Source organism: Anopheles aquasalis, chromosome 3, assembly GCF_943734665.1.
Source record: "Anopheles aquasalis chromosome 3, idAnoAquaMG_Q_19, whole genome shotgun sequence".
Classification (NCBI taxonomy): domain Eukaryota; kingdom Metazoa; phylum Arthropoda; class Insecta; order Diptera; family Culicidae; genus Anopheles; species Anopheles aquasalis.
This window is the reverse complement of record NC_064878.1, coordinates 19,769,250-19,786,595: the sequence shown is the minus strand read 5'-3', so window position 1 is coordinate 19,786,595 and position 17,346 is coordinate 19,769,250. Positions and strand designations below refer to the sequence as shown.

The window sequence follows — 17,346 nt, the reverse complement described above, 5'->3', positions numbered from 1 at the left end:
GTTGCACATTGTGGACGCGCGCTTGATTAGAAGGTTGTCCGATCGTGTGTACAGTGTTCTTCTTTCTGGTTTACTTGACTCGAAATGGATCCTATGCGCGCATCCCGTGGTCACCATACACCCTAAAACGAGACACACGAGTCAGGGGGGGGGGGGGGGGGGGAGTGACGTACGTACGAGAGGCATTATTGTAATACTGATGAGTGCATGTAATTGGAACAATTAGCTAGTGATTTCTCTTTATCTATACGTATGTGCATGTATATACATATATGTATGTATCTATATATTCGAATGCCGTGTTATCGAAGGTGCAATGTGTTCATTTTGGAGGACAGGGCACGCCCTTCAGAACGGCTCCGCGCGCTCAGCAAGCATGCCCCCGTATTACTTTACGCTGCGATCGATACGCTATCTAGGGGTGAGACATTAGGCCACATCCGCGGAGTAGATATTGCCTAGATTTCGAAGATTGCGTAGAGCTGTGGAGCGGACCGAACAGAACGAATTGTGTAAAGTAACTCATAAAGAAAATTGGAAATAAAGTGAAATAGCTAAAGCACCGCATACGGCTCTGAGGTGAGGAACATTGTCTTGAAGCGACGCAAAATCTTTGAAACAAACCTTCAGAATTCCTACCATCAACGACAAATGGGTAAGACATTGATAATTATGTTAACGATTACGAGATTTACATTTATTTTCGTTTTCTATTCTACCTAATAGGCAGTGAGGCAAGGCGGGGCAGAGTGATAACAGATCTAGAAAGGGACGGTGAATACAGAGAGAAAACGAAGAACGAACGATTGGACTAGACATACAGCACCATCATCAGAGGCGCCTGTGGATCTGGGCCTTATCGGCCAATATCTTGCGCAGAGTTTCCTCCCGCTGGCGAAGACGTCGCTGTAGTTGCTCGACCTCGAGCTGGTACCGCTGCTGCAGGGTCTGCAGTTCACCGTCGCGCTGCTGCAGCTGCTCCTGAAGAGCACGGATCGTGCGCCAACTATCCTGCAGCTGATCCTTCCGTTGCTCCGATCCCTTGCCCCAGCTGATCATCGTTTTGAGCCGTTGTTTAAGGATCTCTTTCGATTGTCTCGTGCGTTCCAGCGTTTGCTTGAGGGCTCCATTCTTCCCCATCAGAATCCTGGAAGAGTAGTGTGGGTTTGATGAGCGAAAGAAGCGGTTGGCTGTAGTAGGAGTCAATTGACTCACTCGTTGATTTCTTTCTGGCGCTCGGAAATGCCCAGCTGCTGTCGATAGTCCTGCTGCAGTTGGTCTAGCTCGGTTGTCTTTTGTTGTAGCTCGCGCCGAATCGTATCGGTTTCTTCCGTCATCCGGGTGCGGTCGGCATTGTGCTGTAGCTTGAGCTCTGCAAAAAGTCTGCAAGAAGCCGTTAAGTGATTGTGTTTGTCGCCTACTTCGTCGTTTACATACTTTTGACATTCCTTTAAGCTATCAGCTACGATTTCCGGATTTTGGTTCAGGTTCCTTAGCGTGGTCAGCTCTCCTTTGCTGCGGGTGTACGCTTCCTGAAGTCGCTCAATGTCCAGACACTGGGCTTGTACTGGTAGATGAATGGGAAGAGGGTAAGTATAGTAATAATGTTCTTTTGTAATCCCACACCATGCATCTAATGCTCACCTTTCTGTTCGTAACATTTCAGCACCTCGACCAGCTTCTCCTTCGCCAGATCGGCCCGTTTGGCTTGTAGCTCGGCCTTACTCCGCAGCACGCTGACCTGCGCCTGCAGCCGCGTCCTTTCGTCCGTCCAGCCCGTCTGGGACGCACGCACTTCCTCCATTTGGCGCTGCAGTGACTCATTCTCCTCCAGCACCTGCTTCAACCTGCCAGTAAAGGTAACGAGCTCGGTCTCGTACTGCTGCACCAGATCCGTCTTTTCGGCGATCATCTCTTCGTACGCGTTCAGCAGCGGACCAAGCGTGTGCGCGTTCACCGATCCCCAGTTCAGATTGTCCTTCACACCGCCATAGGTACTGTCCACGAAGTCGAGCTTCGGTATGTTCCCCTGGCCTTCGCGTACCGTATCCTGGTACCGTTCGATCTGCACGTTCAACCGGTACACCAAGATTTTCATCATCTTCAAGTCATTCCTCAGATCGGCATTCTCCTTCGTTAGCTGCTCGGTTGCGGTATCGTGAGCGGCACAGCGTTCGCAGCTCTTGGCCTGGCTCGTTTCCAGTGTCCGCAGGTTTTGCACCACCTGCTGGTAGTCCTTCTGCAGCCGTTCGTGCTCGATGGCGAACTGGTTGTTGCATTCGAAGACGGAAGTCAGTTTCTCGACCAGCTTGCCGATCTGTTGCTCCTTCGAGCGGAGTGTCCGTTCCAGCTGATCAAGCCTCCTGTCGGCCGCCGTGCCATTCGGTTTACCGTCCAGTTCATCATCGTCCGATGCCACTACACCGGCCGTGAGATCATCGACACTCTTGCTGCGACTTACAACAGTTCCAGCGTGCGTCATCGGTAGCCCGTGGTCACGAAATTTTCGACGGACGCGTGTCCGAACTGGCAGTCGGCTGCTGCTCTGCTTGGCCGTGCCTTGGGGCTCCAGGCTGTCGGCCGGTACGCGATATAAACCACCCATTTGCACCGAAATGGAAGATATATCGGATTGATCGTCGATCAGTTGGGTCAGAATTTGCAGCACCGGTTCTACATTGCGTCGCTTTGGCAATCGAAAGGGCATGCTCTTTTAGTGGTCATTTTAGGGGCTTCGTTTCTGGTGCAGCTAAAGAAGGGAAGAAATAATCGTAATATTCAACGAGAGACTCATTAACGGTAACGGCATCATCCGGATTTGAAAATGTGCGCACATGCGCGGTGGCGAGATGGCGCGAAGCGTGGTTCCGCATGGGAGTGACCGAGAGACAATCAAAACAAACGACTCCCCCTCCACCTCTTCACCACCCTCTATACACCTCACCTAGCGCATTTTATGAACTCGAGAAACCAAATTTTATTCGCACCACTGGGACTAATTCACTAAAACACTGATCAAGCTAGGAATTATGAACTACAGCAAATCAAATCGATCCTCCGATGTGGGCGATCCATTGAGCGAAGGCGCAAAAATCGGCAACGAAAAGGGGGAACAACTTTCGCTCGTGTACGGGGCAACGCGCAGGAACAAACACCAAAAATTATTGATTTTTTAAGTTTGAACATTTGCGTTTATGCGGGATGCGTTCTGTACTCTCCACAAAACTTTATTTAAGAAATAGTTGAATAAATTGGTTTTGGGCAAGAGAAATCTGTTAATTCTTCATTATTGATGTGGAAATAAAGAAAAACAAGGAAAAACTCATCGGTTTGGGTTTACAATTTGTTCCATTTCGAAGCATCACACGCCCAGTGTGATAGGAAAGAAAATAATTACTACCCAGCGAACAATTTGGATCAAAGCAACACGGAGGAAGGAGAATGCATCGAAGGGGCGAAAATGTATTATGCCGCGGAATTACACAAAGACCTCTCTTTGTGATCTTTTTGCGGAAGAAAAGGATAAAACACCATAAAGAGACAACAGGTCACGTTCGAGTTGAAAGAAAAACGATTCTCTTTTGTTCCGGTCTCTGTAGTCTCCATCGGGATTCGGTCATATATTTTTTCTCACTTGGTGTCTCCATTTTCACCCGATGGAGACTCGATTTCACAGGAAGAATTTTTCTCCATGCTCACTGGGTAGCAGTTCACGGTTCACGAGGCACACGACAGGGAGTGTTCGACTTTGCCAGAAAGTGGATCATTTCTCGAAAATAATTTTTAATTCACAAGAAAAGAATCCTTCGAATTAAATCAGTTTCCTCGAAGCGGTATTCAGTTTTCTAAACTCCCGACTCTTGTGCGATGAGAATGTTTGATAAGCGATTGACAATCCCGGATTGATAAGAAAACGCGGCGTGGTGCGGGTGGCGAGTGTCAATCGCGGGCGCTGTAACTTTCCTCGAGGGTAATTATCCCTCCCACCAATTTCTACCAAACAATCAATAATTTGTCCTTTCTCTGTGCATCCCCCAGTGAGTTTTCCGCCCGGCAGCGACGAGTGTGACGCCATGGATTTGTGACAAAACGGTATCCCGATCTCCGATTCTCGAACGCAAAAGAAGGTCCACGTCGATTATTCTTTGCGTATAGAATTGTGCGTGTGCTCGAGCTGATGCTGCTGCTGGTAACGGACAGATGGAGTACCTTTCGCGATACCGTTAACTGCAGGTTTCGTGGATTTGTGGCCCTCCGCCCAGAAGCCCCAAACGAGAGCAGTTTGCGTGGAAGAAAGACCGGAAAGAGAAGAACAACGGTAAAATAGTACATCATCGCTTGTGCTGACGGTCCGAGGAAGCCAACGAGACGAGGGCCATGGCATGGGAGGTGTTGTTTGTTGCCTCCCCTGTTTTTTTTCCTTTCGTAACAAACGCCACAGATCGTTGACGCCAAAGGAAGGGAAGGAAGGAAACCGGCTAGTGTTGCAGTGCTTACTACGATTGAACCAAAGTGCACGGAGGACGTCATTGCGGTGTGATGTGGTGCGGGGTCCACGGGTGTTGATAAGCCTCCCTCTTCTCTCCTGGCTTGGCCGCCTGCCCGTAAAAAAGGATGTTTCTGGTATTGGTGAGGGTTCATTGTTTTGGTCGTTGCACATCGTCGATGCGGCGTCGAAATTATGCTCTCCGCACCAGCCCGGGAGCACGTGAATCGGTTAATGCGTGTGAGAGGGGAGAGCGGTGAGCTGCAGCATAAGAGCGAACGTCCGCTCGCCAGGCGCCGATCGATTGCGCAAGACGGACAGGGATGGCACGTAGCGAGCAGGAGAATGGTGCGTATGAATGAATGAGTAAAAGCGTACCGGGCCGGAGGTCGTTGCGACGCCAGAGAGGCCAACCCAAAGGAAGCATAGAGGGATGATTCATCAAAATCGTTCCCGGCGGCCTCCTTGTTGATGTGCGCTGGGCTCGTCTTTTGTCTTGCCCCACCGGGCTCTTTTCCGGCTGCCGCTGGATCGAAACAAGACAAGAAAACGCTTCCGACGAAGAGCGCGAGCTGTTGTTGCGATGTTGTTGAGCTACTTTGATGGAACTTTTGAAGGAAATCCTGGCCGGGAATACGTTTGAAAGAAAAAAGTTATCTGCAGCTACAATATGAGTGTTTTTTTCATCGATTTCGGAGCTGCGATCCGTTTGATTCGATATCTCAAGAGGCGTCAGTTGATTCGATACTTTACAGACATTAATTGAATTATTTCATTTCCGTCCGTCCGTCGTTTTATAATGGATAATTGTTGCAACGAGCACTACGATTATTTATCAAAAAACTTATAAAACTAAAAATGAACTTTCAATTACTTTTAGATACCATCGCCGTGGCGCCAGATAAAGGGGGTCCGGAAGTGAAGCTGAAGGTACCATGACGAGCGGCTAGCGGCAACCGGCATTCTCTTCAATCGAACCAACCGCGCTCTCTCTCTCCTCTCGCGCGCTCTGTCGCTCTCACCTAGTGCAAAACCGTGCGTGAGGGTGGGTTTGTGAAAGGTGACCCAGAAAAAAAAGAAGAGAAAAAGAATCGGCGCATGACTTCGAGAGAGCCAACGAGCGAGCATCTCCGCGAGTAGTCGCGTTCATTTCATGGAAGGGTTCAGCCGCCTCTGAAGTTGCTGCTGCTGGTGCTGCCGATATTCTTCCCTCTAATTACACCCCCCACTAAGGAGCTACGACTCGCGGTAGGCGGTGAGATAAGCGAGACGACACAGCACAGAGTGACAAAACGCGGTGGCTAGATCGTACAAGCAGTGCAAACGAAGTTTCGTCGACGAAAACCTCACCTAACGTGCTATGAAAACGAAGTACCCATAGTCGTCCGTTTGTGCGTTTTTTTCCGAATCATTCGTAGTGTGAGGTGCGGTGCGGTGTACAGCAAAGTGCCGGCGACGCAGAAGGAAGCCTTCCGATTCTGTTGGTGGTGCTCCGTGGTGCGTTTATTGCCGTATCTTTTTCCTCCCCTTGGTTGGTTCGGTTGTTTCCACCCCAGCGCGGCGGAAATGCCAAGAATCTAAAGTGTGTTTTTCGACGGATTGTGTTGTGCAACATTTTCGGGGACGGGGCCCACCGGTGGGGTGTTGTTCCTTGGTGTGGTGTTTGCGTGGCAACATAGCTGCTGCTGCTTGTGGCGCGTTGTTCTGGGGCTCCGGCCCAGAAGGATAAGTTGCTCGGTTTGGTTTTTCGAAAAAGTGCCCGAGAACGGTGGCCGGTGGCTTGCGCCATCAGCAGGGGCCGTTTGGTGGTGCGCGAGCTCCAGTTTTTTTCAAAGGTGTTAATAGAAATGAAACGTGAAGAAACCCCGGAGCCCGGAGTTTAGCTGGTTGGTGCTGTCGTGTTTTAAGGAATTATCTCTACGAAGCGTAACCGGCGTCGTCTTCCATCTCAGGGCGTTACTCTATTTTAGGTAAGTTTCAATTAGTTAGTTTAGAAATAGCGTGTATGTTGAAGCTCTTTTAGCATTACTCCTGGGTGATGTCATTCCGTGGTTTTAGTGTTTGTAGACACTCGCGTTATTTTCCACAAATTCGTGCAAAAATGCGTCATCAACAAGGGAAAAGTGGGAATATTTGCCAAAAATTCGAATATATCTATTGAGGAAACGACGAATAATATCAAATTCCCCCAAAAATTACGCGATCAGCTGTAAAAAATGGGAATAACATCAAAATTTGTGCAGAAATTAAGTACTTTATTGAGAAAAAAATCGGAATATTGTGAAGTGCAATTCTAGGACCAATGGTTACTCTTCCAACGCCGTACCAGGGACGGATTTTATTTTTCGTAATTCGTGATAATCGAGTCACCCTAATCGTTTGTTGCGAACGAAATTACGTGCATCGCCATTTTCGAATGCATTTCCAACCTACTCGATACGATAATGGGCTTTTCATTGCAATTTTTTGCATGATACTTGGTGGCAAATTACAGGCCATTGTTGTCGCATTTATGCCACCACATTCCCGCGAACAGCAGGCGGCGGAAAAGAATCATCAGCTGTTGTCAAAGAAGAAGAATCGTCAAAGTACTGGCGGCGGGGCATTATCAACACTCGGTTGGTGGCTTTCAAGCGTAACCGTTTAGTTGCTTCCTGTGCAAAACAAAATGTCCCCAACTGCCCCAAGGCTACGGTAATACGTTTGTCAACCCCTTTGGGGCACTGTAAACCGACAAATCCTTGTTGCATAAATGGCTCTCTTGGAATGTTTCAAGAAGCCTCGCAAGATGGACCGTCGATATGTGTCATCGGTTGCGGCGGAAAGGTTTAATCGCCACCCATGATGACGCGCCATGCCTTCGTGGTGTCCTTCTGTCTGTGGTTGCACTCCGGTTGACATGCTTTTCAGCGAGCTGGCTACTAGCCCCCCTCCCGGTCGTCGTCGGCGATGGCTCATCGGCGAAGGTTAAATCGGCTATTTCTGGGAGGGAAAATCGATCGAAACGACGAAAGGAGTCTCCGTGTGCCGTTCGAGAGACGGTGGTAAAACGTGCAAAGCAGCATATACAAGGATACAAGGTTTTTAAGAGTCCTGAGAGGAAAAACGAGGTGGAAATTCGATAAACTTCCATATCGTTTCTTGGTGCTAAGGAATGGGAAATTTGTTTTCTCCCCATTTTCCTCGTAGTCCGTGGTGTTGTTGTGTTTTGGATCGAATCGATCCAGCGTTTTGTGCAACAGTTTGGAGGCCGCCACCCCACAAATCACATAACGGTGTGAGGACAACAAGGCCTCTAGCACACTGTTAGTGCATCGTTGCCTCACTGGCAACATACTGTCCGGGTTAGTTGTTCCACTTTTCGGTTTTATGAACCACAAATTTCAATTAAAAACAAACTCTCCGTTCGTTCAAGATGCTTAAAGTTATTCGGTCGCCTTCACTGGAGACCATCTGTCGCTCCCTGACCCCCAAAGCGTGCTAGTTGCGACAACGGGGTTGCACTGCATTTGACGGGTTTCTGGTTGCATTCACTCCAGCCATTGGCCTGGTACCTTCACGGTGTTAGAAAATGTCGCCAGCCAGCGCAGCCCGGGGGAAGGGATATTAAATTTATCGGATTTAACGGCGTGTGGTATGCATGCTCCGGTTGGGACAGTTTTATGCTTTCGTGACACATCTAAACGATGGAAGAGACTGTCGCTTGGCCCGTGTCTGTCTGTGTCTGAGGCGTCACCTTTTTGTCTCGTGGAAATATGTAACGGAAAATGACAGCCTCTACCCCGCGGTCTCGATTGCTCGCATCTCCAGCCTAGCGAGTTTTCTACTGCGTCTTGCCAGGTGAGAGCTCCAAGAGTTGAGGACAGCTGAGCTAGAGACGACGCGCCACAATGAATTTTTACAGTGTGCTACCGATTTAGGGTGGCAGGTGAGAAGTGATCGCTGTTTCCCGACGTCCAGTGCTGTAGATGTATTTGGCCAAATTTATGGCAAGCATTTTTATCTACTTTCACTGTCGAATGCTTAGGAGCGGCTGCTTCGAGCCTCTGAATGTCAAATATTGGGGCAGAAAATAATATCTGGATAAATTTGGACTTTTTTTTAGCTCTTCTAAGTTCGAAATGCGGAAAAACGACATAAAGGATATTTAAAATGACAAGGATAACATGGGAAAACCTAGTGAGAATCTATCGCTCTTTGGATCTCACATTCTGGAACTACAGATAATCTGCTGGTTTGGAAACAGGGTTCCGTGTTTTATACCTCCATCCAAGATAATGATTCCATCGAAACCCCTTTTGTGAAATCGTATCGAATTGAGGAAAAAATACTAAAATTCCAATAATAACATTCAATTCCTTCCGCACTGTAGAACACTACAGATCGCGTCAGATGTTTACGGAAATGGCAACAATCACGCGCGCGCTACCAAGAGACACAGAGTAACATCGTCGTCTTTGTCGTTGTCGCGCCACAAAGAAGCAAAAAGGGGGGCGCGCTCGCTCGAGAATCGTGGATGGAAACTGATCCGCAAAGACCATCGAGGGGAGGCCACGGGTAACAGTGGAGGAAAAATGTGGGAAAACGAAACGAAACGAACGAAGCAGCGAAAGAAGAGCAGGAGGATGACGTCGATCGAAGCGCAAAACACACGGCGCGATCGTCGTCTGCGTGGCTGCTTCTTGTTGCTGGAAATTCTGTGGAAAACCGTCGATTTAGAACGTTCGGGACCGGATCGGGAGCGAAGCTGAGCTGCCACGGCAAAATCTCGCTCTCTATCTCCGCTCCGTGAAAGGCAGAGTAAAGGTGAAGGAAAGAGTGAGTGAAAGAGCAACAGAGAGAAAGAGAGAGAGACAGAGCTGGCCACAAGGCTCCTAACGTTCCAAGGCGGGTTGGAATGGAAGCCATACGCCCGCGAAACATTCTATGCTCGACGGTCTCGGTCTCGGCCATAGGAAGACTCGGAAGACAAGATCGCAAGCGGCGGAAGGAGGGAGAGGTTGAGCGCGGTAATCGACAAGTTCGTTGAACCTGTTTCGCCGCATGCTTCGCCTGCTGTGTCCAGCCGGAGATGCATTTCGCTCCGGTACAGCCGGCCAAACCGGCAACTGGCCAAGAAATAGGCCGGCCATTCCAAAGTTGCGGCTGCTGTTGCTGCTCCCGGTTGTGCCTTCCAGCCTGTCTGTCCTACGCTGGCTTCCCGGTTCTTTGCGACGCTTTCTGGCCGTAATTCGTCGCTCTCTCTGTTCATTATTTTATTGTTTGTTAAGATGCACTAATGGAATACCAGCTTTCTGTGTGGTTAGAAGATTCTCCACATGGGATTATAGAAGACCATTTGGTCGATAGTTTGACAGGGAGAGAAAATTACCATAATTGGTCGCGGGAGTGAAAAGTAAGCATTTTGCTTCTGCCGGGCAGCTGACGAAAATCCACGAAAATTCGCCCTGGTGCTGGCTGGTTCTGTTCCATGGACGCCATGAGACGAGCGAGAGAGAGAGAGAGAGAGAGGCGCACGAGATGATCATCGCCTCGCCACGCCGCATGCTGATGCCGTGATTTACCGTAATGTTAATGAGCGAATTCCGTTGCTAAGCATTTCGGAGGGATGTTGGCGCGGTTTTTTTCAGCCAGGCAGCCAGGGCAGCTAGCAAACCTGGAGTAGACCGACTGGGAGTGGAATATATGGTGGCTTCTCCGATGGGCCGGCCACGGTTTCGTTGTTCTGCCGGTGGTGATGTGGTCTCTGACCGGGGAGCGATGGCGCAATGTTGTTTCAGCATGATGATGATGTTGTTGTTTGCAAAAGTATACGTTGGTGGTGCAAATGAGGTAGAGGAAACTTATTAAATTAAGTGGTCATGTGTTTTCTTTTCTTTGCAAACCTGAAACCACATTTTGCTGTCTTCTGTTTTATGGTTGATGTGATACTTGTAACTTAACAATATACAAAGTATTACTGACCTTATTTAAGCCTATATTTGGCGTTTCTCAAAATATGTGTCAAACGATTCATAAATAAGGGTTCAAACCCAATCTCTCTTGATGCTGTTCAGCTCACCAAGAAGCATGTAACCATTGGCTTCGAATCTGTGTTCCAAAATGATTGCACTGCACCTGCATCTTCACTAGCAGTATGCTGACAATTCTGGTGGAAAAATGATGGCGAGATAGCTTATTGATCGGATAATTCAGAAGGGAGGTATTTTCAACGTGGACGTGTTAAATGTCTTCTGCCACTTCTGCTGGCTGATTTTTTATCAGATCATCACGGGATTCATTTCTTGTTACAGAATTTCTTAAATCGCTTTTTGCAGATTTGCTCAATATGCTTAAGAGCTTAAAAACAAATTATTTTGAAGCTCAAGATTCCTAGGTGTGTTTTTGTTTTTTAAGACAGAAAGATTGCTTGAAAGTTTATCAGAAACGTTTCATTTATTCAAATAGTTACTAATAATCCTTTCCAATGTTGACAAATATGTCACGATGTTGCCGTGCATGGTAAAATCAAATGATTGTTTGTTCTATTTTTGTACTATACACACAAAATGATGCAAATCATAAGCCAGGTTGAATTTCTTTTCCACTTTTTTTTTGCGATCTCTTTACGTTGCTATCCATACACCATGCTTGAGAACCTTTCCGCCGTAGATCCAGCATTTTCTTTTCAAAATTTCCCTAACAACAACGACGAACAATCACAATTGGGGTCGAACCATCGTCTCAGCTGGAACAGCATTTCTCGAGACCAACAGCCGTGAACTCACGACGATCACGACATGGCCAGCAGAGAACGAGACGTCGATCACATCGTCTTCGTGGTCGTCGTTGTCATGATCATTATCATCATCGTAGTCGTCTGTCTCCTCAATGGTGATGGTGTGGGAAAGCTTATAACAACGTGTTCTTTGAGTGGAATGCTCGACTGGCCGAATCCCGGAATGCTTCCGGCCAGAGGCACTCGCACGCGCACACTCGACCTGATTCAAAGGGGAATGAGTTTTCCATTTGCACGCGCCACGATGTGAAAGGTTTGCGGGAAAAAAGGGACTGAAGTAGTAGTGTGTCTGTGGCCAAGGGCAGAGAACTGGACACTTTGGCTTTGGCAGCGGTTTAATTGCGATAAATTCCAGACGGTTCAAGTGCCTCGAGAGAGCGAGCGAGCGCACGGCGCTGCCAGAATAGTAGAGCTCCTTACCTTTCCTGAACTCTGTTACTGCGTGTTTGTCTCAGAATACATCATTTCTAATTGAATTCATTTTCCTCTTCATTTTCCATTGCAGATACACTTCGAACCAGCCGCGATTGATTCGAGCCGCAAAGTGGAAGAGCGTGCCTTGCGCGAAACTTACATTAATCGTCGCCGTTATCGCGCTGTAGCCGCATGCCGAGTGGCATTACTTCAAGAACGATGCCTCGCGACCTCGGTGCCAGCGCCTTATGATGCACCAGGGACCCCCCATTGACTGACCACTCACACATCGGCAGGACGACTGGCGATATATGCGACCTTTAGTAGAGGGTGTGTTTGTGGCCACCACCATCCATCGAGGCGTCGAGGTCATCGAAACAGCTGAGCTGTCTGCTTCTACTGCTCCGACCGTAGGCGTCCGAAAGTGCAGCAATCATAGCGACATGCGGTGGTGGCGGCATCGGTAGAGTGGTTGATGCAATCTGGAGTAACACTGAGCCCGTGGCGTGTATTGCACCACGCTCAGACGGTGGCGACGGTGTGCATGCATTGACCGCTGTTCGAGTGGCATGTTCGCGACCATAAGCCCCCTCCCCGCTACCTTACGGTGCCGTGTTGCGGATGATGTTCTTTTTGGCGTGTGGCGATCCACGCGGTAGCGTGCCGCATGGCGTAATATCGATTGATGAATTCGTGTAACCGAACCCGAGAATATCATCAAGTAGTAACGGACCGTGCTGCTCCGTGTGCTTACATATTTCACGCGTACGCACAGCCCAAGGGGGGGCGCATGGCCGTAACTTGAATCGATTTGGTGGTGAATCCAAATGGCGTTGCGGGGTCACCTTGACGGGGACCAGTCAGCCAGCCAGTCAGTCTGCTAAATTCGATCCGATTCGTCCTGCTTCGATGGTGCCGAATGAAACATACAACCCACCGCCATTCCCCACACCGAAAAACACACGCCACATGAAAGGAAAATGGTGGAAAATTAGTGCGAAATAGTAGTAGAAAAGGAAAGAAAAAACGAAGGGGTGGGAAAAATTAACGCAGGACATTGAGGAGCGCGAGAGCGAGAGGCCCCCGGCTGGGTCGGTTTCGGTAGGCTGGAGTTACGCACTTTGCGCGCACCACAAAGCATGATCAAAGTCACTTCGTCAAATGTATTCCTTTGGCGATCGTGAGACACACGGCGGCGGTGGTGGTTGGTTGTGTGGCCTTCGTGCGGCGGCCCCACGGCACATCATGTTGTCGACGGTCGCTTTCGTTATCATCATGCTTGGTGGGCGGGCGGGCGGGCGGTGTGGCGCTTACGAAATATCCTCGCGTCGCGTAACGATCTCCTGTTGAGACCAGCCCATCCTAGCATAACCGAATGGTTATCATACACATAGTGGCAGTGACATTCACTCCGATTCATGCGGGTTCAGTGGGTAATGTAGCGTGGCGTACAGGTGTACGAGTTTTTTTTTTTGGTTCGATTGCCAAAGAGTGCGCGGATCGTTGCGGCCGAAACCAATCACCACGATGAGCGGAGCGGGCGGATTGTTGGTTGATAGGAAAAGCTTTTCGGTTCGTGATGATCCTTTGGGGAAGCAGTATGAGATGCACGATAAGAGCAAGCCGTGTGATGTGTGTTAAATAATACGACGATCATGAAACCCGCAAAATGGAGTTTCTGATGCGGAATGTTAATCCATCCATTTCACTCGAGTGCCTCCGATCGATGGGCTAAAACCATTCCGCCCCTGTATAGTGTGTATGTTTGTAAACATCATATATCCACGCCGTGAATGTTTGTTAGCTGCTTGATCGATCGATCGGTCGTGATTAATTTGGTTTTCCATCAGTTACAGAAAATGTACCCGTGAAGCAACAACCGACGGTGCGACGAAACGAAACGAAAGTGCTAACTGATGTGAAAGTGATGAAAAATCGAGTGCCGAAAGTAGTGTTAGGAAGTTGAGAAGATAGAATCGAATCGATCGGTCGGTCGGTCGGTCGGTCGGTCGGTCGATCGTGATCGTATACTACGGAGTGAGCAGCTTCGCGCAATCAAACCAACGAGCTAACAAGTCCGCAGCTAAGGATAACTTGCATCTAGATAGCAACCATCGGCAGTGCACTAGCTGCCAACAACAGCTCGCACCATGAAGCGAACGCCACGTAAGCCGAGCGTCTCCGGATTCAGCGTCGATCGGGAAAGCTTGGCCGAGTGGGCAAAGGATAAACCGCTCAGCATCCTGCAGCTTGATCCAGCCGATCGTGCCGTACTGAGAATAGCAGGTACGTTACGCCATGGAATCGATCTTTACTTGTTGAGCTATAGGATTACTGGTTAGATCTGATTACGTCATGCTCCCCATGATGTGTGTTAGGCATTTAAGAAGTAGCGTAATTTCAGTACAGGCCACTGCGCATTAAGTAGGTTTATTGACGAACCTTTCAGCATAAATTAGAGCTTCTTTCAAAAGAGCGACCACCATTTCAAGTCAAGGTTAAGGGCAATAACCATCGTCTGTTTGCACGGCCCGTGCTGCGCGACACTTAACGCTGTCATCTGACCTCGTTCGATTTGTTTTGGACCGCGGACCGGTAGTATATCGAATTCTCGAGCTCACCTGCCACTTGACACCTTTTCAGAGTATCGGTATGCCAGTGACGGTGCCTCGATCCGTCATCATGCTCGAAAGCCCTATTTTTGGCCAAGGTGATGGCGATGGTTGCCTTCGAACCTAATCGATCATCCTCGATGACACATTCGGGCGCTGTAGATCGATCGATAGGTACTCGGTTTGGCTTCGGCATCGTACACCCGTTCCGCTAATCGGACACGTGCCACGAAAAGTGCATTTTTTTGGTGGACGCATACACCGAACAGACTAGATGATAACCCGATCGTTTGACAGTTGATTGCTACGGTCATTAGGAAACGGCTCAACTACAACACGGTCCTTTGTAGAAGAAGCTTTAGAAGCATGGCAGGAGGAGGTAGCTGTCAATTAAATTACACTTTGTCATCGAGCATTTTCCTTCAGTCGGTCGAGCGAATAACCCAGTTATCATGCGAGTTTGATTGATTATCTTGGATCGGCGACGTAGTCTTCGATTTCCCCGCACCGGTGTGCCTTTTGGGCGGGTGTGGTTCGAGGTCCGATGTTCCGGAGCAAACGCCGTTATCGCTTTTGATCTACATCTTTTTCCAATTGTGCCATTTACCGATGGTGGACGAAAATGGTGTCTTTACTAGGAAATGCACAGTTGGAAAGCTATTCAGATGTCGGTAGGAAACTCTACACTACACCGATGGCTCACGAAATGTACAGTTTCACGCATGTTCGGAGTCAGTCTCGATGGTCTTAAGGGCGTAGCTGGAAGAGTTTCACTATAAATGATCATGCCGCGAGTCAACGATCAATCAAGCCGTTCAATTGAGTTCATGGTAAATGGTAATCGATACGGAAATGTGTGAGTCTGCTCCTGCCTCGTCGCAATGTCTGGAGCGAATATTTCGTTCTAAGGTAGCAGCTTGTTAGATCATTCAGTTGAGTTCGATTGTTGTCATAGTGATTTCACTTTGTTTGAAACTAAATAGAAATGAATACGAACAACAGGTTCAATGATGGCGTGTTCGTGATAACATTCCGATTTATCAGGACATAAATACTGACATTCATTTGAAGAATTCAACAAAATTCTAAATTCAATTCAACTTGAATATTTCGCGATTTGTCGATGCTTAATAAGAACAACTGTTGCACAAGACTCAAAGACACATTGTTTGGCGTCCTTGATATCGACCTGTAAAGCGACAATTTTGATTTATTATTTTTTTCTTTTGCTGTAGATTCGTTTCACATTACTAAACGGCGTAAATGGAAATGGATTCTCCATTCTTTTCCGGCAATGGTGCGGTGTCACCGTTAGTACCGTTAGTGGCGATACCGCTCGTTGACCCAACCGGAAGTTCCGCCTAAATGTAGAAGAAACCGAGTAGCCCCTTTCACTACCAGTGTGTCGATTGGTTCGTAAACGCATTTTTGTTGCTCACGGTAGGGGTATCGTGACGTCTTATCAGTCACGTGTCCGGACTCCCCCGGACCAAGGCCTAGGGCAATTAGGTCCCAGGAATGTTGTAATATAGTCGATGGCCGCCAAACCTCGGTTTTCTCGGAAAAAGATGATGATTTGGTACACAGCTAGCTCGATCGATCGACATCATGATGTTTGTTGGGTGGGAATAGGATGTGTACCCCACTGGAGCACTTTCTGCCTTCAAGTTCTTATGTACGGAGAACGTCAAGAAATGTATTTTGTTTTTTTGGCTGCTTGCGTATGTCGCAACCAAGCATCGATCGATAGAGGAGCGTTCTATACTGGAACGGGGAGTGCGTGTATCTGCAATCATTATTTGAACAATGATTAGATATGGCGAGCCCAAATGCTGTCGAAATTGTCATGTTTTACCTGGGAGAACTCCCGTGTGTGCCTGGCGCGAAGTAGAAGATTATGGTGGCGCCTTAACCATAACGGCTTCCATTTATGATAGAAGGTTATGGATAGTGGTTGTCCCGAATTTCCTCGAGCATCTGTCATTATAGTTAATTGTCCTTCTGGTGGACATGTTTATTGGTAATAATGTGATAAGAGGTATCTGCCAACAGGGTATTTGATTTGAGAGTTATTATGAGCCTTAATGGAAGCTTAATTAACTTTAGCTTCAAATTGATTTGTTCGAGTTGTATTAAGTTGTATCATCTTTGCAGTGTTTACATTCGCGAATGCGCATTTTCGCGTTCGCGTAATTTCAATTAGTCTCTAACTCCGGATTGCAGCATGCTTGCTTTCGGTTTCACCATTCTCTGGGCAGCCTCAGCATAATGTTTGGATTTTTTCCCCCATTTTATTATTATTATTATTATTATCATTATTTCGGGGTCAGCTCCGGTGGTTTCGAAAGTGAAGTCATAAGTGGCGCACCCTCTCGCGCGCTACCACGCCGCGCGTTTGATCCAAACAAACACCGGTCTCCGGTTAAAAGGGGGGCTGTTTGGGTTTGATTTTCATTTTTAGTGCCTACTCCGGTGGGTTGAAAACTGTTTTGTGAAGCTTTTTTTTTCTTTTTAATTTATGTTTCAATGATTTATATCGTATTTAGTTTTGTTTTTTTTTTGCCAAACAGTCCGGACCGACCACATCCTACTCCCAATTTGGGCAATGGGGCAGAAACGGGAAGTAAAAACAAACAGAGGCGAAACTGAAAGGAGCCAGTCAGCCTGTCTGCGGTGGAAAGCTTAATGAATTGAAAGTAAATGCTCTTCAAAACCGGCACAACATTCGACAATGGAATATGTTATTCATGACAGCTAAAAGCTTCAATTAATTTTGAAAAAAAAAATACAGAATGTCGATCACCTGGGCAGCTTTATGATGGTCACATTTGCTCGTCCAAAATGGTTGTCGAATTCATTAACAAGCGCGTGGAGGAGGACCAGGCGCAGGTATCAAGCTGATGGCTGGATTTTATTAATTTGGATATGCTGCGATCGTTTGATTCTTTAATGAAACTCGGGTCTAAGGAATGATCTTCATTTTTGGAAGCGGATTTTTAAATAATTCTTCCATTAGTATCTTTGGTGGCGAAGATTGCCGCCATGCTTGCTTGACT

General features: G+C 47.8%; 3 protein-coding genes across 11 annotated transcripts in view; 2 read left to right on the top strand and 1 right to left on the bottom strand.

Annotated features, from left to right (window-relative positions):
• The window catches only part of LOC126577672 (ataxin-2 homolog), a 6,509-nt gene extending 5,940 nt beyond the window's left edge, over positions 1 to 569 (top strand). For both annotated transcript variants that reach the window (XM_050239485.1, XM_050239486.1), the window contains exon 3: positions 1 to 569. This exon is cut by the window's left edge and continues 423 nt beyond it. The gene's annotated coding sequence lies outside the window, so the exon portion shown is untranslated.
• A 144-nt stretch (positions 570 to 713) lies between these two features.
• LOC126577686 (protein Cep89 homolog) lies at positions 714 to 3,126 on the bottom strand. Of its 2 annotated transcripts, XM_050239511.1 has the most exons (5): positions 2,945 to 3,126; positions 1,645 to 2,749; positions 1,438 to 1,567; positions 1,216 to 1,383; positions 714 to 1,147 (listed from the first exon to the last, which is right to left on the bottom strand). In XM_050239511.1, the coding sequence occupies exons 2-5, from the start codon at positions 2,705 to 2,707 to the stop codon at positions 832 to 834; spliced, it is 1,677 nt and encodes a 558-aa protein (XP_050095468.1). In that variant the 5' UTR covers positions 2,708 to 2,749; positions 2,945 to 3,126; the 3' UTR covers positions 714 to 831. The 2 variants fall into 2 exon arrangements, with proteins under 2 accessions (XP_050095468.1, XP_050095467.1); XM_050239510.1 differs by having other exon boundaries at positions 1,216 to 1,567.
• A 2,238-nt stretch (positions 3,127 to 5,364) lies between these two features.
• LOC126577668 (dystonin) overlaps positions 5,365 to 17,346 on the top strand; it is a 155,398-nt gene continuing 143,416 nt past the window's right edge. For 6 of the 7 annotated variants that reach the window (XM_050239475.1, XM_050239477.1, XM_050239472.1 and 3 more), the window contains exons 1-2: positions 5,365 to 5,416; positions 13,529 to 13,964. In XM_050239475.1, the coding sequence (XP_050095432.1) occupies positions 13,829 to 13,964 (136 nt within the window). In that variant the 5' untranslated portion in view covers positions 5,365 to 5,416; positions 13,529 to 13,828. Of the gene's footprint in view, positions 5,417 to 5,523; positions 5,547 to 13,528; positions 13,965 to 17,346 lie in introns of those variants that run through there. The other variant, XM_050239466.1, reaches the window with a different exon arrangement.